At 36.3% G+C, this 22,962-nt stretch overlaps 1 protein-coding gene across 1 annotated transcript in view; it reads right to left on the bottom strand.

Moving 5' to 3' along the window:
• Positions 1-4,274: 4,274 nt before the first annotated feature.
• The window catches only part of LOC114940614 (uncharacterized), a 139,644-nt gene continuing 120,956 nt past the window's right edge, over positions 4,275-22,962 (bottom strand). The window contains exons 5-6 of the mRNA XM_029315338.2: positions 19,109-19,307; positions 4,275-9,229 (exon numbers count right to left, since the gene is read on the bottom strand). Coding sequence (XP_029171171.1) covers positions 9,144-9,229; positions 19,109-19,307 — 285 coding nt within the window. The 3' untranslated portion in view covers positions 4,275-9,143. The remainder of the gene's footprint in view (positions 9,230-19,108; positions 19,308-22,962) is intronic.

Below are 22,962 nucleotides of genomic sequence, written 5' to 3'. Positions count from 1 at the left end.
AACAAACCAAGCCATTAAATATCAAAATGCGTAAATAATATTATGCAAATAGCTGGCGGCATTTTATTTACAATTTCCGCGAATTGCAAAAGAGCAGGGAATTGCTGATAAAACACAACAATAGGATAAAAAAACGGCGATCCTCATTGCCATTAGATGGCAATAAGGCGCAAAGTAATGTTAATAGTTAAGTTAACGTTGCTCCCGCTGTGTAAATGGGCGAGTTTCGCTAAAACTCTCGAACGACGGGCGATAAACACTCTGAACGCGATGCCGGACGGGAAAGGTGTTAAGTTCGCTCGTAAATTCAAGTGTGCGGCCGGGAAGGTTTTTTCGACGTCTCAATGAGCACCGCCTTCCAGCGGTCTAACTAGCGGAAATTCATTTCAATTACGACGAGCCATCCGATACCTCTGGGAGATACTGGTTAGTCTCGACGAGAGTTCCCGCTTCGAACTCCGTACGTGCTCCGAAAATCGCGCGAGAATCGGATCGACGGTAGAAACACGGTGGGGCAAACCCGGTGGTAGTAAACGGAGATTTTTCGGAGCGTAGGGGGTGAACGTTGGAATGTGCGATGTTCGTTCAATGCGCCGTTCGTGTTCCTACGGCCGTGTTGCGGCGTACCGGAACGGAGGAGAGACCCTTCGGAATCTGTCGGTGGAAAAGTGGACGCACACACAACCGCGCGCATACCCTCGTATGGGAACCGTATGGACGGTAGACGGCAGTAACTGCGAGCATGTGCAAATTTACATAGGGCACCCGGAGGAAGACCTATTACGTTCCTTTTTGCGCGCGCGGGAACGTGTGTACGGTATGTGTGTACGAGAATGTGAGGGAGTATATATGCGAGGAACGCATACATTCTGTACATCGTACAATTACTGAAGAGAGAGAGAGAGAGAGAGAGAGAGAGTGTGTGTGTGAGAGAGTAAGTGGCAGTCTGGAAGAGAAGAAAGTAGCGAGTTGAAAAATGAATTTTTAAAATATGGAAGAACAATATATGAATATATATATCAGAGAGAACAAATAACATTTAATCATCGCTCTTTAACGAATTTTTTATATATTTTTCTATATATTCTAATTTTTATTTTATTCCTGCGAATAATCCGATTTCTGTCAAATGCAAAAATTGATGTAAAATGTATTATATTTTATAACTTTATGAATATTTCCACACATCCCAGAAAGAGAGGATATGTTTGAGTAATATTTTTAAAAGTTACATTTTTACTCTATAAAAAAGATATTAAATTTAAAATAATATAAATACGCTCTTTGGATTGGGAATATTTTATAATATAACCAAAGCTCATTAAAATCTCCGAGAGTGATAGTTATATATTAAGAGTATTATGCGAAAGTTAGAAGTCTATATCATTATAAATAGTCGTCATTAGAACTTCCTAGGGTATTAAACGCGATAAACAAGTGAGCAACAATGATGACTCCATATGGAACACCTGCGACGGTAATAGCTCATATATGATAGTGATCAGGATCCGAATCCCCGCCTCGAAAATCGTCTATTTGCAATCAATATCAATTCATGCTATTAAATGGCGTGTAACGTCGAAGCTATGGCACATGGCGACTCGATGAATTACAAATGTAACACGCCGGTGAAGTGCCGCGTTAAATTTCCATAGGCAGGTACTTAGCCCGAGCATTTCGGGTCACCGTCCTGTAGCTGCCAGCTCGTTCGATTTTGCTATTTCGTTATCGGAACGTAGCTACGTGCTCCTTGGTGCGCGATCATGTTGAAACGTGCGCCCCGATTTACGATTGCGAAAAGAATAGAAAACCGTTCCAACTGTAGATTCGAACACCATCGAGAAAACATTTTAAACGCATGAACGATAATTTCGAGACGCGAATCAATTCGACGATAATGTCGAGCCAATGTCATTCGTGACGAGCCAATTGTCATCGAGTGCCACTTGTGCTCGTATCATGTCAAACAAGAAAGAGAAAGATGGTGTAGCTTTATTTCAAGTTCGAACTCTTCGTATATCGTATAAACTATTAGCACATTTTTCATTTATTAATAATTTATGAACGAAATTTTGGAAACTATGGACGCGATTCTGGCAATAAATTCTTAGTGAATAAGCAAAGTCCTACGTGCAAATATCCTATTCTTCATACTCAACTATATTTTTGACTAAAAAAAAACTGGAGAAAATGTGTTGTGAAATATTAATATTTAAGTAGGATAAAAATATCATGCAATGAAAAGATGAATTTAGACTCCATTTTCAATTTTCCATATAGTGGCGTAGTTAAGTAAAATTGCATGTTAAACGTGACAATTAACTTGCGACAGGTGACGTAAGGGTCAATTTACCGGACACGTTAATAGCGTCGTTACAAGGAGAACTACATGTGGGTCAATTTCTATAGGGTGTCCTCTAGAAATACTATCTTCTCTTCTTTGTCGAAAGAGGTAAATAAACTATTGTATAAGATATTTTCTATAGATAATATGTACGTTCTCTTTTTGTAGATAAAAACTATACTGTTAAATTAATATAAATATGATTTATGTTATAAAATAATTTCATTTTTATAGATACGTATAATTAATATAAATTTTTGAGACGTTTTCTGATAAAATCTTTCATATATAAATTATTTAAAAATATAATTCACAAGGAAAAATATAAATATAATAATTTAAATTATATTTTGTAAAAAAATTCAAAATCGAGTAATATAGCCCATAAAAAATATCGTGTGCTTCAATGAAGAACTTCATAAGTAAAGAGATAAGCAGCGCCTTTAACGACAATAGCTTTCAACGTGTACTGTCCATAATAAGTAGTCTATTGTAACCAGAATTCAAGAGCCAACCCTCCCTTCCTTCTCGCATGTCATAGTATTAAGATCAATTTAAACGATAAAAGATAGGCATTATCGATTTTCACATTTCTTAACATCAAATTCATTATTAAACACCTTAAATAGTGTTAAAAAATAATATGATATTTGATATAATTAAAATAAAAATAAATAAGAAGATAAAAATGCAATTTTCAAAGTTCAAAAAATTATTTCTTTTAATTTCATAAAATATGAAAACTTTTTAAGTTTATAAGAGAAAGTATATAAGTATATAAGTATAGAAGTATATGAGTATACAATGCATCCGATATAAAGTATCGGCGTTTTTTGTGCTCGTCTTTTCTTTCATTTCTTTTATTATTCTCCTTTTCCACAACGATGTATTTAATTTGCACTTACTCAAAGCAAATTTCTCAAACAAATTTTACAATTTGATTGATTTGTTCAGTTAAAAGCCGCGAGAGATCGCGAGATGTAGCGCACCGACACGTCTCTCTGCTCTGAGCTGCGAATGGGGTTTCATTAAACGCGCAAAGTACGCGTTTCAACATCGAGAAGGGTTTCTCAGGTCGACTTCTTCTCCTAGCTATCGCGGGCAAACATTTGCTTCTCGTAGTATCAATCCGCGCGTTGGTGGAAAGGTCGTTGCCGCGCGGTGAACTATCCGTAGGGTCGTACCAGAACGGATCCACCGGCATAAAGAGGGCATAAAGCACCCGGGCTCCATTACTCTGCCTTAGTAAATCGGTACCGACGCTGAAGATCGTACGCGCGCGCGCGCGCGCGCGACCCAATTCCGGGCTGTTCCTGTTATACCTAATACCGTATTTTATCAAAGATAATGCGCGCCCGTACCGTTGAATAGACACCCGTATTGTCACCGTGGCTGCGAGAAAATGTTCCGTTAAAGCACACGAAAGTGGCTTATAAATGTCGTTTTCTGGCTATTGCGAGGAATCAGACGAGTTTTGAAAAATGGATTCTCGATAAACGAAGGAGATTTGTATATCTCTTTAAACAAGCGTGTTATATGCATTAATAGCACTATTACATCCGGTTTATTGAGGGAAATGCATTTTCACCATTACTTTCTTTTTATTTTATATGAATGAAAAACACGTATGAGACTGCAAAATAAATGACGAGAAGGATTACTGTATATTTTTCTCTATTTTCTATTGTCAAGTTTTTTTAAAGAGTTTTCCAGGAACAAAAATATTATTTTAATTTAATTTTTTTTTTTTTTTTTTTTTTTCATAGTAATGTCTTATGATTTTATGACGTTAATGAAAAACTTAATAAAATGCCAACAAATCGTCAAAAATGTAAATAACCTGTTTTTTAATATTAATTTTCGAATTTTAATAAAACAAGGAAAACTGTAATATTAAAAAATGTTTCCTAGAAAAATTTTTCCGAAGGAAGGCTCTGTAAAACTCTGTAAAACAAGATAGTTTACTCAGAGAAAATACATCTCTATGTATATTGCCGAGTACATCTATAAAGCAACGGTGAAATTTATGAATAAAATGGAGCAAAATGCTTTTGTTCTTATTTATCGATATAAATATTGTGGAAAATACGATAAAGAGATATTAGAATGTTTGCTTGCGCTCGAAGTCAAAGCGGTTGCTTTTATAAAAAAGATACAATAACAAATATGCTACGGAAATATATGCGAATAAGACGAAATATATCATCTGCAAAAATAAATTTTCTCAAATGCAACGAAGTTTATTCTTTTCTATTTTGCGCAATATGTATTGCAAAATTATTTACGTATATGTATACGAATTGCAAATTATGCTTTTGTATACGCTATGGCAACGTTATGAATATCAATCATGAGGAAAGATGCTTTAACAGCAAAAGATTATTCATGAGAAACATAGAATGCGCTTTCGTTCTTTACATTCTTATTTTTGTTAAGACTATTTAATTTTTTTTATTTATCATGTCTTATGTATTTACGGAGTAAACACGAAGAGTATTATACGATCGAATCACAAATCAATAGAATTCTTTTTGCTTCGAATGCTATTAATTGCAACCAAAAACGCAAAGACATAATTTCATAATGCGGTTGAAGAAACTTCTAAAAAAAAATACAACGTTCAGATTACGTTTGGAAACAACATACCTAGGTAAGATTGACACGTGATAAGACTTGATAAGACTTGAGAATGAGCATTTTCAATCCATTAATTATTTGCTCAGATCTATTATAATCTAAAAAAAGATGAGAAGACTACTACGAAAAGTTCATTAACCCGGCGCAAATGCGTATAGCTAATTTGGGAACAAAAGATCGGGCCAAATATTATCGAAGCATTAATAACGAAGCGGAGGGAGCTAGAATGGCTGCTTCCAGGTGTACGGAGGAGAAGAGCTTTCGTCAGCAACGAGTGCGATCACGTACACAGTGGTTGGACAAGCAAGCAAGCAAGCAAGCAAGTAAGCAAGCCAACTAGCCAGTCAGACAGGTGGGTATCAGCGAGAGCGGCGAAACAAAGTTTATTTTGAATCAGCTACGGCAACCAAGTCGCACTATAGCGGCGAATAGCGCCACGAGAGAGTACCGCAGCCGCCAAAGTACAGACTCGCGGTGCTCTCGCTCTGCCATAGCTCGGCTTTCAACATCGGCACAACAGACCGAGGAGACGAAACTCGCGCGACCCACGGGAGGTGGCAAATATAGGAGCGAGGCGAAACGAGAGACGGGGTTTGAGGGTGGCGAGGGATAGTCTAGCCGACTAGACTAGAGGTGGTGATTGTTACGGCGACGACGTTTCAGTTAGCTGAAACGTCGTTTCCTTTGTCGCGCCTGTGTGAGGAAGGAACTATCCTCGAGATGTATACGGACGTGCACGGGCACCAACGTACCCAGCATACCGCATGCCACGTACACCATCTCAAACAAACGCACACACACAGACGAGATGCACAAACACCGTAACGGGTTTCCAGCGCGGTACACGCTATCTCCTTAGTGGTTGGATGTACCTGCTTGCCTGCGCGTATATATTCCTCGTGCAAACTTCGAGCTTGCACGAGTACGGGCGCCTTCTAAGACTTCGCCTGGAATCGAGTTGTATAGAAAGGGTGAGAGCGGTAGAGATCTCGGCCCGGGTTAATTGTGGGTTTCGTCTATAGACTCGCTGTGCTTGGGCAATGAATTTTAGAAGTCGCGCGCGCACAGGATCTTCGCGCGAGGGAGCGAGCACCACCAAAAGGATGTATTTATGCGCGTTCGTGGAAATTCTTCGATCTGATTGTGGGGAATGCGATCGTCGGGAAATGAAAACGTCCGCAACGAGATATTGTCTTCAACGGGTTCAAAATAAGTCTGTAAAGATAACTGGAATCAGTGTGTGTGTGTGTGTGTGTGTCTCGGCAAAAAAACGGTAGTTCTACATGCAATAGTTTATTAAATCTGATAAAAATAAGTATGTACATCTTAAATTAAAATATAATGCCCAAAAGCAATATAACGCTATGATTTACAAAGGATCTTAAAAATAAAGAAACTTAAAAATATACAATTATGATCCAACTTAAAATATTACTATTTGTCATAGAAACTTCTAATTTTATATATATTACTAAAATATTACTATATGTCATAGAAACTTCTAATGTTATATATCAAATTATAAGTTTAATTTTATTTTAGGAGAAGTTCTTATATTTAATTTCTCTTTGGAAGTATCGCAAAATATCAATAAAATAAATCGAACTCTTTCATCTGATTATTAATATTACAAAAGCTCTTTTCACATCAGGCATAAAGATCAGCCTGTTCTTAAAATAATAAATTCTGCTTAAATTACATTTAAAAAAAAAAATGAACATTTGTAAATGAAATTTTTACATCAAATAACTCAACAGTTTAATTCATATATTATGTATCCTTACAAAGCAACATTTAAAAAATTTTTTTCACTCTGTAAATTAAAAGAGAATAGATCGAATTTAAAAATGTAATGTTAACATTATTGTTAAAATGTATGTTACTACGTTTTTACGTACTTTTTAAATTAAACAAATATAAAACGTTAAAATAACTTTTACGCGCGAGTATCACTATAAATTATTAATCCTACAACTCTCGAAGAGTGCACTTCGAGAATATTGAAACTCGATCTTCCTTTTGAGCGTGGCACGAAATTATTAGCACGTCCGACACAATTTTCCTCGATTTGGCACGATTTATCATACCAATCGGAAATCGTCGTATCTCACCGCGAAAAATAAGCATGATGCTTTCCATGCAGTTTCACGTCGATACGCATCATGTCGCGGAGATTTGTAGGCGATCGAACCAAATGCTATTGTGTGCACGCGGAAAGCAAGAGCAAAAGGAAAGAGAAGAAGAGGGGAAGAGACGTCCTGCGTTTGAGAGAGAGGGATAAGAGTTAATACAAACGCGATTTTTGTGTTCGGAATAAAAGAGCGAAGCATAAACGCGCGGAATCGCTCACGAGGTTTATCGTCCGTTTAATAAAGAGAAGACAGACGAGAAGGGGAAGAATGAAAAACGCAACGTTCGGGCCAGGCCTTTCTAAGCGCGTTACTTTCTCCTCTCCTTTCTTCGATAAATCGATCTCCTACCGATCGGTTACCTTCAAATTATACGCTTGACAGGACGTCGTATATTTGCAAATAGTTTCGAAATACTCGTCCAAAAACTTTACGGCGCAAACGTCGGAGAGATCGGTATCTGCCTAGTTTAAACGTTACATTTCAAAGTCCATGGAAAAGCAGAAAAAAAAAAAAAATAAAATGTATATCCCGTTGCATTAAACAAAAAAAAACCAGAATAAATACAAAAAAACAGCGGTATCAAAATATGTCCCTTTTGTATAGCGTATTCGCTATTAAATAGCGAGCGACAGACTTATTACAAAAGCGAATCCGGAAGAGGGATTGAAAACTAAATGATCGTAAATACATACCTGCTCGTTTACAGCCGCATTCGTCCGCAGCAACAGCCACGTAGTTCTCGCATGCAAAAAGCAAAAAAAATGAGAACTTGGAGAGAAAAAAAAAAGACAGATCCACAGTAGTCTATTTTCGCGCGCGCGTCCAGAGAGTCCTCCGCTTCGAAATTCGCGACATTGATCCGCCTACGCGAGCGAGCCCGGGAGCGTTTGGACAATAGACAAATGGACTCTCCATCGCATGACGGCCATGCTCGTCCTAGGCGAGTGTAACAGGGAGATATTCGAATGCGCACATCGAGTGCGTTGTTACCTCGGGTACCAAGAGAGATACGATTTCGCGAAACGAGAATTCTCTTCGCTCGGTATGCGAAAACTTTTCGCACCGCTTTATCCCGTTTCTCTTCCTTTGTGTGATCTCTCCGGTTCGGGTCCTTCTTGTCAGTGATGTAGCGGAAGAGAACATCTTTCACTTTTCTCTCTCTCTCTCTCTCATTCTCTCTCTCTTTCTTTCACACACACTCTTTTTCTCGCGGCAAGGATCGCAAATCCTTCAGAGGCGGACTGTACAAGCACCTACAGACATGTATATGTGCAACAGACTTCAAAGTCTTATCCTTTCCCTTCTTCGTCGCTCTTATTCGTGGACGAATCCCTTTTGTGCAAATCTCAAATTGAGCGTCATGGCAATAATCGAACGCGATTAATTCGCTTTTTCGTATTCGCTTCATCGTGCTGTAAAGCGCGTCGCAACAAGTCTTTCGACAGTGGATTTAAATGCGTGGTTATTTCGCCGGATTTCTCCGCCAGTACAATTTGGAATGCAACGTTAGCCTTTAATGCGCGCGCTGATCGCGTTCTCTTTTCTCTGTCCATTGACAAGACAAACGAGAAACAATTCGCGCGTAAGTACGGACGCGTCTTACAAAATAATGATTTAAAAAAACGGCAACAATTTTAGGATTTCGTGATCGGCAGTATCAAATTTTAAATGTCGCGTCTTTTTGATTCTAATTTCACCATAGTGTTCATAGAGTTGAAAAACGAATCGCTAATCGAAAGTTACTATATACTACATTGCTGTCAAGAATCTTAACGAACGAAAACCCGGGGAACATGCAGAATTCTTAAAAAGAAAATCTATCTTAAAACAAAAATTCAACGCACTAGACGAGAGAAAAAAAAAATATTAGAGTAATTATCAATTTAACAATATTATTTGTTTCTGCGCCATCCATACGCGGTCCTTAAATTCCGTCGTCTCTTCCTCCAGCCCCTCCTCTTGCTGACTAGTGTGCTATTTATCATGCGACGCCCGTGAGCTCCCTTCTCGTAGTCTCAGACGTGCCGTGACTATCTCAGAAGCAGATGGAGCATGCCCAGGCTGAGTATTGTCACAAACGTCATCGTGTTCAAGTCGCTTCCGTTTTCTGAGGTTACTGCAACATATGTTAGGAAAAAGGTTACTATTTCTCATCACGATTGGACAAGAGCAGTTTTCGGAATATTAACTATTATTATAAAGCGATCTCTCTTTCTGACAAGGCTTAATTTCAAGTCACGAAATATAATTGAATTATTTTCAGTATTAACGTATATGATAGACGTTCTATATAATATATATCTCAAATATTCATGTAATATATTGACAAATACATCAAATTGCTATCATAAGTCTTTCTTTATATTGTATTCAATCTTCCTAATTTAGTAACATTTCTACTTTTTGTGTCTTATATTACCCATAAATAAAAAACTTATTTTATTAATTTTATGTGCTAAAAAATATGGCATAATACAATTAATAAATATGAACGAAGAAAAACAGAGAATTTTCTATAATATCGTAGTATCTTGTTATGAAAAAAGTTGAAGAATGATTTTTGATAGATCAAGATATCGTTTTTGAAAATTTCTTGGAAAAGATTTTCTATAGCAATTTAAAATTAAAACTATAAATTAAAATTGGATTATAGTTTTTATTATTCATCATATCGCAAAATAGAAAAAAATTCAATAAAAGAGAGGAAGCTTTTCCAAGTTGAACATTTTTACCACAAACTCTCTCTACACTGCATTCGAATTTTTAGTATCTTTGCAGAATTTATATGCGCTACGTGGTCCCTATTTGCACAGAACGATGGCACGTATCAGCGTATCGTCCTTGTTGAAACTTTATTTTTTTACGTTAAATAATTTATACAAAATCTGTACAGCGGCACAGAGTATATTATGAATAAAAGAAAGAAAGGAAGAGAGGAATTGGATAATGTGGTGCCTGATGTCACTGGATATTGATTAGTAAACACACATTCTGCGTTACATTTTGTATCATTAAAACGTCATCATTATGCTGCGCTACGTTCAAAATCGACACGTTTATAATCAATAACAGAGCGGCAATAGCGACACATGTCTATTGGACAGAAATGCGCACGAAATCTGGTGAATAGATATCAAATTCATCGAGAAATATGTCGCCGATAATCAGTTGATTTTAGTTCGGCTTGTAACGTTTGGCACATTACTGGCTGTAAATGTAACTATGAAAACTAAGCGCGCATAGATAACGAACATGATTCTAATGTTGACACGTTGACAGATGTGTCATACGCGAATATTATTGTAATCCAAAGTATAATCACGCTGTATACACACATATGTACACACACGACTATATATTCCGTAGTAATGCTTGTAACAATAACAATATTTTGGTTAATCCATGAGTGTTCTATGCACGATTCAAGAGAAGAATAAACGAATTATTTCTAAAACTCTAAATTATATATACAGCAAGCGGTTGAATTATGAATAAAGATTTAAAAATCATGTTGGGAAATAAAATCTTTTGGAATTTAAATATATAATTATGAAATGAGAATGCTTTCTCAATAACTATGAAATATTTTCTTATCTTAGAAGAAAACATAAATTTTCATATATTTAATGAATTTGATAAGATTGGTTAAAATTGAATTTTTGTTTCTTAAATCTACAAGAGAACAAAAATTAAATATAATTTCTATTTTAAAGTTCATAAATGATAAAAAAATAAAAAGAAACTAACAAACAAAAACAAAAATTAATTGCATCTCTCACACTCTCTCTTTTCTCTCATTCCTGTTGCCTGAGAAAAGTTGGTTCTATATTTAAGAGAAAAAGATATTTAAAATATGATAGATTATTGGGCGATGAATTTCGCGTAAAATGACATTTTTCTCCCCGTTCAAGATTAAATCTCGTTGGCAAGGCGACGCATGTCAACTGTTGAAATCCCTTTTAGAATGGAAACTCTGGCGGGAAGGGGAGCGCCATTAAGTGGAACGTCAGTGGATTTTCCTCCGCGGGGCATTGTTCCTTCTGTCGGGTGGAAAAGTCAATTTCCTAAAAACAATTCTGTCGACCGCGGCCCAGGGAGTAATACGTACGAATCAAGCAACCAGCCGCCCGCGGAAAACCGGGTGTGAACGAAATGAAATTACTACGGGCGAGAAAAGAGAATGAATTTCTGTAACGGCAGTAGGAAGGGACCGAGAACGGTGGAAGGGACTAAAGTGGAATAAGCTCTGACAGGTTTGAAAATTGAGGAGGGCCGAAATCTCTTTTGGTCGCTTATCAATCGTCGTGGTTCACCATGTACGTTTTCCCCAGTCTGCTCCATCAAATTTATTCGAAAATGTACGAGAGTTTTGCGAACGGTGGCAAAATCGCGAACATTCGGATTCCAGGGAAAGCGGCTCACTCTCGATAGCAATCGTTGATATTACTTTTGGAATATTCCACTTGAACATAAAAAATGATGAATATAATCTCCCCATCTCTAACGATTGATATCGCGTGCTGCGCCATACGTAATACATTTTCATGCGCATTTAAACACGTTGTAAAATATATTCATATACGAAATATTCATCAAACATTTTTCTTTCAATTATATGTAGCTTAACTATTTCAGAATTTATTTTCTTTTTGTTTCGTGTTGTATATTTACTAGATTTACTAAAAAAATTTAAAAGTGGAATCTGATAAGAAATACAAAATCTCTTTCCGTATAATAGTGTCTCTTCCGTAGTAAGTTCACACGAATATACAACATAATGAATGTCGAGTAAAAACTTACATAAAGTTGCTCCAGAAACGTACATTTGTATATGAAATATATATACAAAGCAACTTGGCGAATAAAACTTTCGTAAACGGAATCAGATTTTTACGTGGCGTTTATAAATGCAATGTAAGCGTAAGAACGGCTTATGTGAGGTATCGTTTATGGATTTTCGATAAGAGCCCCTTAAAGGGATTGAAGGCATCCGTCGCGACCTAAAAAGTGCGTGAGGTCTAGGCCGTGAAATTCTCGAAAAGAGTTCTTGATGCAAAAACTCTTCAGTTAAACTTCATGAGCCCAATGCTCGTAAGTTTGTGTCACGAGTCCTCGGGAAGTTTCGGAGAAACGATTCACTTAAGTACACACAACCAAAGTGCATTTCTGTCATCGTTTGCACGGAGGTTTCCATGCGCAATGCAGCGGGAAAGTGGTCAAAAGTTACTCTCTTAAGGTACATTAACTGAACAACATATTTCTATACCACTATTATAAGTCAATTATATGTGCAATTAATGCAGTTGTTCAATTTTGAGATGTTTTAATATGCATGAAAATGTATCGTTAAATTACCCACATTTATCGAGGCAATTAGTAATGTACTTGGTCGAAATAAAGCAGCATAATTAATTTGATTTAATTTCACTAAAGAGAGAGAGAGAGAGAGAGAGAGAGAGAGAGAGAGAGAGAGAGAGAGAATAAAATTCAAGATTTATATATAATATATATTCAAGATTTATATATATATTCTGCTATATATGTCAATTTATATTAAAACAAATGACATGGAAAAATTATAGAAAAAATATAGCAGAATAAAAGATAATATACATATACAATATACATTGCAAAAGAAAAAATTACATTCAGAATATTTTAAAAATATTATTACGTACTTTTGAAAAGTGAGAACTAATACTTTGATTTGCTTACAACGTGTATATTACATATTATAAGTATAAAGTTTTGAATATAAATAAATGCGTGCGATACCCGCCTTGATAACTTTTTTACGCAAAGAAGTTAAAAAAGTACCTAAAGAGATTCTTTACCCAAAGGATAAGACTTAAATCGAAAAGTCCTCATTTTCCACATCTTGCGGTAATCCATTTATTTTCCTACGCTCGAAACTAATCGGATATTCACAAGTAATCAGAAACTCGGTAAAGTTCGACATAAACCAATAAATTTTAGACACCTGAAAATGAGTTCGTACACAACTTGAGAACAGAATCCCGATTCAACGCAACTCGAAAATTTCCTACAACCGTGCTGTTTTAATTTCGAAATTGTATTTATTCTCCGTATTCTCCTGCTTGTGTCGTTCATTAATTGAATAGAAATTCAATTGCTTTAGGCGCAGAGTTTTTTTTTTTACATTTACGTGGCGAAATAGCTAGAAAGAATTTTCCTTCGCGTTTTCGATCGCGAAAATAGTTTCCTTTGTGTGCAAACAAAAAAAAAAAAAAAAAAAAAAAAAAACGGCGACACTTTAAAGGCATATATTATTTGGATTGAAATATTGCAAATAGATTGTTCGAGGCGAAAAGGTTTATCCTAATCGGTCTTGAGACGAATCATCTACATGACACTTCCGGTAATGACAGTACCGGGAGTGTCAGCGATCAATCATCTAGGCTTTCGCACAGCTGCCGTGTCGGAGCGCAGCGCGAGCCATTTCCCTATCTGGCTGACGAGCGATGGTTGTGTCTACTTGCGCGCGGAGCCGATAAGCGTCGTCTTCAGGAGAGTCGGTCGATCGAAAAGCGCCACGCGCGTTTTCCTCTCTCTTCGCCCGGAGGAGAATTTACGGGAACAAGAGCCGCGTAATAATCGGCTATGCAAAGCTTTGATAACAACTACTCTTAAAGTGCGTCCAGAATACCCTCTCGTTCTGCGCTACGATCGGGCATGGCTGACGCGAAATTATACGCACGGTGTGTAATTAGAGGGCAACGCGGGATTTAATACCCGATCTAGAAGGCGAAATAATAATGAGTTTTTATAAATTTTTTGTTGAGATACGATTAAGCTTAAAAAGTTTCTCAGCGTGTCAGGACGAAATAATTTCTATAAATTGCATAAAAACAACGTTTATTAAAATATATTCGATATAAAAAGATTATGTATTAAATAACGATAGTACAGCAATGTTATGTGCAAACCGTGAGAAACGGATAATGCACACGAAAAGGTTTCGTTAATGAGATACGATAATGAGATTTTAATTATACAGACAAATTAATTAAATGTTCGAGAGTAAAATTAATTTGTTGCAATGTGAAACAATGTGGAATTATTTCTAACTGTACGGTGCCGCGTTGTTCCAAATCATTCTATGTAATTTCGCATGTATACTCAAACGTATAGAATACACACGTAGAATATATACTGCAGAGTAACCTTTGAACTGCAGACGAACTGTAGACCCAAAGATGTTCAAATCTCTTTCTTCTTACCTCGTTCGTCGTCGTACACGTGAGATTAGCGTCCCGGGACTTGGATAATTTGCGAAGCTGGTGGATGGGGTTTCAGAGGAAGGATATATCAAGGCTGAAGGAACGAGAGAAGAAAACACATGAAACAGAGAGAAAGGGAAGAAGGAAGAGAGAAGAAACCAAGTTTCGTCGTGAGGACCGTCGTCTCGTTTCGAGCAAGTTTCCCCAACGAGACATCGCGAATCTTTCGTATCTCGGTACCGCATCGGCGTATGTGGGACGAGGGTATACATTGAAATCTACCGAAATTTCGTGATAGCTGCCGTTAAACTTCCGTGTACACGACGCGAGTTTTTCTGTGCGAGAACAAAGTCTCCGGAGGAAAGACGCAATCTCGCGTGACACGCGTGGAAATGTTATATGACATTATCTCGGTGGGAAATAATACATTTTCTAGCCCAACGAGATTATATTCCTGCATAAGTTTTGTAATTCGGACGCGAAACAAGCGTCAATCAATCAAGGAATATACGATTTTTTAAACATGTCTGTTATTTCTCGACTTGTTTCATTTAACTTACGATTTTGCAAATGTATCTAGATATTTATAATATGCCTTCATGTGTATTGAGTTAAACAAAACATTTTAACAAAATTAGTAGAAATCAATTTGACAAGTAAAATTATTAATAAATATATAAACTTACACATTATTTTTTATTCATACTTATGAATCACTTTGTAAGCTCAGCACCGAATAATTAATATAATGTTGAATAAATACACATGTCAGCTATATATGCAATATATAATAATAACTGATATAAATGTAATTTGTAATACATACTTATAAAACATATCAAAATATAAACTAAGGAAAATATATAAAACTGCTTTGCCAATAACAGCGTTCTAGCGTTAATTATGGTTTAAAAATAGCTAAAGAAACAATTCACTGTGAAGTGACGTTATATCGAATTGGTAACATTGCACAAGATTAACCTCCCCGTTTTATCATGTTTTATATATTGTGTTATATCAATAGTACATATAAATCGGACATTCTATAAAAGACACGAGTTATTGAGATGAAAAAAAAAGAACGTAACGAAAAATACTATTTTTGTGGTCGCTTTTATTTTCCGTAAATGCCACACAAGTCTTTTATAGAATACTGCATGCTGCATGCGATCGGCGCTTATTAAATGTTATCGGGCAAACGTCATTGAAAATAAAATGTACGTCTCGCTTTCGTCGGAATACAGACCTCCGGCCTTTTCAAAATAAACAAATATGTGAGGTGAACCAAACTCCACTGCAGCTTAACAGTGCAGTAGGTCTCGACAGATGCGAATAATATTTAACAAAAAATGTCAAGGGATTAATACACGAACCGGCGGAAAAGTGATTATGGTACCGTCAGATGTGTGTACCAACTTTTGATAAATGCCGCCATGCGCTAAAATCGAAATTTTTATGTTTCGTAATCCATGTTCCGCCGCGATTTATTAAATTTACGCCGCTGGCAACTGGTCAACTTGTATACAGAATTGAATGTACGCGCGTTAATTTCGTTTCCCGTACAAATGGTTTTCCTTTATTTGCGCAAATTGCGAAAATATGTATGTATGCACTTTTGGGGAAAAGGATTACTCGGCAGATTGTATGTCAAAATGTTTTACTGATATAGCTGATAGAATTTATCGGCGCTTGTGACATTGGAGGTCTCTCTTGTCTAGAATCTATATTGAACGTGCTATCAAGAAATGAAGAATATCATTACTTAACGGAGATACGGCGTATACGCGTATATTATGCTTAATAATGGTTAACAATGTATACTGCAATATCGCTGTAACTTTAGCTTCGTATTACGTGTGATATTTCGGTTTACCGCAGCATAGTTGATTACCTACCTCGGAATAACTCTGGTTTACCACTGCATAGTTGATTGGCTATATCGAAATAACGCGAGTTTATCAGCTTGACGTATTAAAGCGGCACACGCGCTGCATATCACGCGCTCGCCCGCATCATCATCCTCCAATGTCGTGATAAGAAGTTTTCTGAGGCGCCAACTACGTCGGTGAATTCATGAACATTCTTCGCGACCGTCTTCGCGACAACACCTGCCAACCATCTCTTCAAGTCATCCATCTACTTTGCACCCGTTTCACATATTAAACTTCAGTTCACGTCAGCGGAAGAAAATCACTAAAAAATGTACGGCAACATCCCTCTTTTATATTATACCAAACGCAAATATATTCTATATCTTCACGCGTATAAAAGCTTACATCTGCAGTATAGAGACAAGATCTTGAAAATTTCTATATAGTATTTTAGATATCTCGTACTATCGTTTCATCCATAGTTCCTTTGAACACTTTGACGTTGAATTCTCCTTAATATTTTGAATGTTAGATATGTGTTCTATTGATAGTTTTTGTTAAATTGATTATTTGAAAATTTTGGAATGTTCTTTTTTTTGAAAATCATACATAACGCATATAGTTTTTTTTTTTACGTCGCTACATAAAATATAAAAGCATACGAAAAAGTTACGTTATATTTTAAAATAACAAGAAAATCTTTTAAGAGACTATTTATCATAACAATAAAAAAGTACGTTCGAAGCAAGATGAAGTGCGTAGAATATGATTGTGCCAGATTGTGGCGTTAACAATTTAAGTATCGTTTGATTGTGCAGTTGAGCACTGTTGAAAAATGAAGTATGGTATTTATTAACCAAAAAACCGCACGCACAATATGATATATAATAGCAAACAATAAAACTCGTGTATAACGTGGTTTTTCTGAAAAAGGGAATATCGTATTATAAAAGGGACAAAAAGGTGTATAACAACGCTTATACGTTCATCGTATTTTCCCAGGACGAATTGCACAATACGCAAAAACCCACTGGATATTTTCCCGACCGTCGAGCGAGCGGAAGTATCCAATCACCCGTATTTTGAACAGAATCCATGGAGAGCCAGATTCAAAACACCAGGATATAGATTATCGGCAGACGATACTTTTCGATTCCGCAGGGTACGAATGCGATCATAAAATTGGGATTGCCAACGGGTACACTGGTAGTGAGAGCTACATCAGTGTAATCTATTGACACATACTGCTGCAACTTCAAAGCTAGGTTTTAAACTAGCTTCCAATCTCTGGCACAGAATTAATAGTGCGCGATTGTTTGAACAAAATTGAACTTGTCGAAATGACATGACATTACAACGAGATTTAATAGATAAAATGTAGTAACCGCGCGCGTGTTCGATAATTTCATAATAAAAGAGTCTGGCTATTTTCTAAAAGCGCAATGTTTACTGAAATTAAAACTTTTAATAGTATTATTTTATCTTTTTTTTTTTTTATAAAAAGTCGAGTAAAAATTAATAAAATATATAGAACACGCAAATAATGAATTATGTTGTCATGTAATATATTTGGTTGCAATTTTTCTCAAACATTATAATTAAATAAAAAATCTCTCTCGAATGGAGAATAATTTTCATAAAGAATTAAAATAATTAAGAATACATGCCAAAATTATCATTTTACAAATAGTACTCCGATTAACGTGCTTTTAGAGAAAAGCGAAGTAGATGCGCAACTTTGAAAATCTGTACTTCTGTGAGCAAAACTTTCGTGAATTATTTCGCGTCTATGCAACATCCACGAGAGAAACGGCAGACACATCATCGGTGCGTCAGTGACGGTGCACGTACACGCGGCGACGAAAGTTGGAACGCCGGATACGGCGGGCAAAGGGCGAAAGGACAGGTCGGTCGAGCGGAAGGGTAATGGAAGCGTCGGTTATATCCGTGGCCGCTCAATTAAATCTCGTCGACGTCGCGTGCAGGAAGCGAGCGCAGCATGCACCGGAGGCTTCCTTACCGATTTCAAGTGGGTGGACCCCGCTCTCGAAATTTATTAGTCCGTGCGACCGACCGACTAATCCCGGGCTCCGGTAGCCCGAGCGTGAGCGACTATTACTCGCAGAGCGCGTGTTAGTGTTGGTCGCAGAATCATCAAAAGAACAGACGAGCGACCGCAGATCGAATATAGTCTTACAACACGTAAGCAAATATTTCACCGTCTGTCACTCTTTCTCCTTCTCTCTCTTTTCTCGCGCTCCTGACGATCTTTTCGTCGAGCTTTACTATTGAATTTGCTGCAATTACCGATATATATGTCACAAGGAGGCTATCACATACTAATCCGCTGGTAAGATTACATATAGCGATATTGGATATCGAGAAACCTGATCTGATTCTAATCGAACGTAATTTAACTTGAACCAACGTAATCAGACTTGATTTCATTTACGTTAACCTTGAACATTCCTTCGAATATATTCACGTTGGAAACTAAATTCGATTATTATCATTCAAATAGTTGGCTCGAATCGAATGAAGTAAGAGGATGGTAACGCGTAAATATATATGAAGCTATTAAATCGCAGCTTAGAAAAATGTTAAATCATAAGCTAAGGGCGCAGAATATTCTCCGACCTTTCTCCATTTCGACGTAACGATCTCTAAACGACGCCATTCGACTCGGAGATCAGGCGTAATAGTACACGTTATATCGCGAAAGTTCGTGAAAACGGCCAACGAGTTGCGAAATCGCGAAATCCCGGAAGAAGAAGGGATTTATAAGGCACGGAAATCCGTGGCCGGCAGTTTGTAGGATATTATGGGAAGTGGCAAGGTAGAAGGAGGCGGCCTGGGCGGTGAAAATAAAATTTTTATAGTCACCTCTTTCGGGCACAGGCTCGCGCACACCCGCGCCGAGCTGGAGCTCGTTCATCGACGAATAGATGCCGGGTATCTGTGCGGTGCAACGTAGAGTCAACTGGCCGTTCGTGTAATGGAATGGCTGAAGGGTGAGATTGATCTCGCTCCACTGCGCCCCGTCGTCATCTTTCGTTCGCTGTTGCCTCGCGGTCGGGTCCACCTGTAACAAATCAAGCGTGAGCCCATCGTCGTAACATCGTATGAAGAAAATGTCGCGAAAAAAGCGAATTTACGCGAGAGAGGGCGAGCGAGCAGGTAAGAACGCTGGAGAGATGTAAATCTGCTTTCAACGAAATCCGTTCATCCGGAATTGGGAGGTGAACACTCGCCCTATATCCGACACCCTGCTCTCTTTCGTCATCCTGCGCACTCAACGACGTCCCGCGCCAAGTACAAAGACGAGGGTTTCCAGTTCGATGAAAAGTTAGAGGACTCGCGCTCCTGGCGCCGTATTCTCTCCGATTAATGTCTCTCTCTCTCTCTCTCTCTTTTTTCTTTCTCTCTTTTTGCGCCAGATCAGTTCTCGTTGAGCCGCGACGGCAACGAGCGAACTGAAAGTATTGGCCGGAATGACAGAGTTCCGGCTTTCTTAATGGATCATTATCGTTCCGGGAGTCATGATGGCGTCGAAAGTGAGTTATTCGGGTGAATCGTACGGTAGAGTGATTTGTAAGTGAATCGTAAGAAGTTTATCGAAGTTTTCGTCAATGTAGACGATCAGATAGATCAATAGTTTCTATTCATCGTACCTCGTTTTCAGTACAGAATTTTGCGAAACGTAATTTCTCTAGCTCTCTCTCTTCTTGAGTATTTTATAGTAATTGCAAGTTTGAATCGATATAAAAAAGTAAGCAATTTCCTAATATATATATATGTATATATATGTTAGTTATATAACGTTTTCAATGTTAAGATGTAATATAAATATAATTTTTTATTTTTAAATACTATTTTTGAAGTTATACGTAAAAGAATTAGCTAATCTTTACACGGTACATCCTATAGAAACTAATTGTGGGAAAACATATAAATGCAAGGACATCTGAAATAATTACAAGAGAAACGCAACACAATCTTCTCAAATAACAATCAGCATTGCAGTGAAATTGAATCTTAGATGGTAGTTTCTGATAACCAATCAAGTGAAGCCGAACAGAACTAACAAGAGAACCATGTAGTGAGAAGCCTACATGTTATACATAATTGTTATTGATTATCTAATGATAATCCATACACTGTTTCAACTCTGAACTTTTTAAAGGGCATACTATCGCGAGTAAAAAACAAGATTACCCGATTATTATAAGATCATCAAATATTCCTTTTTTTTATCATATACATATACAAATACATATATATATACAACTTTCTTTTTATATTTTTCATCAGAAAATTTGCATATATCAAAATAATAATTTAAATAAATAACTAAATTAATAAGTATAATATATTATGTAATTGGAGATTGTGAGGGGTTTGACGGTCCCTTGAAAACGCCTCGGCAACCTTTAGGGGAGTCCGGAATAAACTTCATTCACATATATTATGTAATTGATAGATTAAACAAAAATTAATTGCTAGCTTCAACAAATAATATTGGCAAAAACATAAGAGTCACATTAAGAGGAGCACTTGCTAACTTTAGAATTTTCTCAGTTAAAGAATGATACAATTCGCATGATCTAATATGATATATGGCGACGCGAGCAAAAAGAAAAAGAATCTTGATCAATGATTAATGATCGAGTAGCATTGATGCTTATTCCCTGCACGGTAAGTGCGCTCAGCCGAATATAAATTCTACTTTTTAAACAGCTACCCGTGAAATTCAATCTCGGAAAGAAGTGAGCGAAAGTGATTACAGCGGTTGAATACAGATTATGAGAAGGCGGTCGCTACGTCATATTTAAGCGCCCGGGATTTTCTTTGTAAGCGTCCAAAGGAAGGCTATATTTCTTTTCCCACGAGCACACTTTTGTGTCCCGCGCAATGGAAAATTAAAAAAATCGCTTGAGTTTACCTAACGGATCGTGAAATTTTCTATTATGAGATTAAATGTTGCTAGTCTTGTCAAAGAAAAAAAATTTATATTGCAATCCATTATATTATATTGCGAAGAGAATTTTGATGTATAATAATGTATTCATGTCATAATTTTATCTATTATAATCTTTTCGCAATATTGGATTTTGGAAAAAAAATTATTTGATTTTTTACCGAGATGCAAAACGACGAATCGAATAATCTTGTAATTTGTTCCTTAATCAAAATACATGATTCGACAAACGAAAGCTTCGTAAGTTTGTAAGATCTCTTGCAAAACTTTCTTTTCGATCTTTTAATTGCTTACTCTTGTCAAAAGTTTCACGAATGCACTTTTAAGCCACATACCTTGTTTCAACATTCTTTAGTAAACTTGAAGTTGATTTTTTCGATCAAAATTTTATCGCAATTGTTTTCAGAAAAAACTTTTAATTTGATAAATTACATTAAAGTAAAGTTTATTTAAAGTTAATTAAATAATCAAATTGTTATTAATTTTACTCTAACATTTAAGAATGATCAATATTTTTGTTCATTTTATTTTTCTAACATTAAAATTTTTTAGAATTAATATCAAACTTACTATCTAATAAATATTTATTGCAATTATAATAATTGTCGAAAATATATCTTATAACAACAAAGTTGTTTTCATGTTTTATAAACAAGAATACAATAAATAAATATTATAAAACGTTACTTATTTGCGCGTTTACAAAGCAGACATTATTTCATATATATGAAGAAAAGGTAGAAACGCTAACGATGTTTGCTTCGCATGCTCAACCGCATTCTCTAGAATTCCCGCATTCCCACAAAGCCTACATAGGTTAAGATAGATGTAACGCTATGTGTTATCTAAGTAAAGTAATCAAGCGAGAAATTCGAGACCAGGTTAAAGCGGATATATCTGGAATTATTTCTGATAAGAGACCTCGAACAAATTTATGCTGTTGTATTATAAATTGCTAAGACAAAGATATGGTATAAAATCACGCATTTTTCTTCTCAAAAAAATACGAACTGTTCAAGATTAATCTAATTAATTTGCGGTAAAACGCAAATTTTCTGATAATACTGCACAACTAAAAACTAAATTTTTTTTATTATGTGAATTATAAGCAAAAACTGACACACATGTGAAAATTCTAAGAAATGATTGTAGTGTTATAAAAACAAAATTTAATTTTCTAATTGGAATTCGCTCTTATTTATTCACAATCTTGAAGCTTAAACTCACGTTAAAATCGTTTTAATATAATTTTCTAAATTAAACCACACTTTTTAATTTTTAGATAAAGAAAAAGTTATTTCCACATTCATCAGAATATGGAAAAGAAAAAGAAACAAAATAAAAAAGAGGAAGAAAGAGAGAAAGAGAAAATACTATTATACCGTTGATTTATGCTTTTTATGGAAGTCTGTATTTTCTAATTTCATTATTCGTCATCTGAAAATGGAATTCTTTCTTTCTTTGCCATTCAAGACGCAGATTGCCAGAAATGCAGCTGCACAGCAGCAAGCCATTATAGAACTATGCACAGTACCAACGCGAACGAGATATGAAATCTCGCAGTAATGCACATTTAATTGCACGTGCAGTACTTGTTGAATCGATGCGCGCATATATCTGAAAACCAATATATTCGATTGATATCGCGAACGTGGAACCGATTGATATCGAAAAAAAAATACGACCATCTCTCCATGGGGGACTGACGCAACGCAAAAATAGATAAAAACGAGTGTACACAAGACAAATGAGATTTTTA

The sequence above is a fragment of the Nylanderia fulva genome, unplaced genomic scaffold (assembly GCF_048542155.1).
Source record: "Nylanderia fulva isolate GAGA-0341 unplaced genomic scaffold, ASM4854215v1 Scaffold6, whole genome shotgun sequence".
Classification (NCBI taxonomy): Eukaryota; Metazoa; Arthropoda; class Insecta; order Hymenoptera; family Formicidae; genus Nylanderia; species Nylanderia fulva.
Note: the sequence above shows the minus strand (reverse complement) of the source record. Positions and strands in the feature narration are given on the sequence as shown.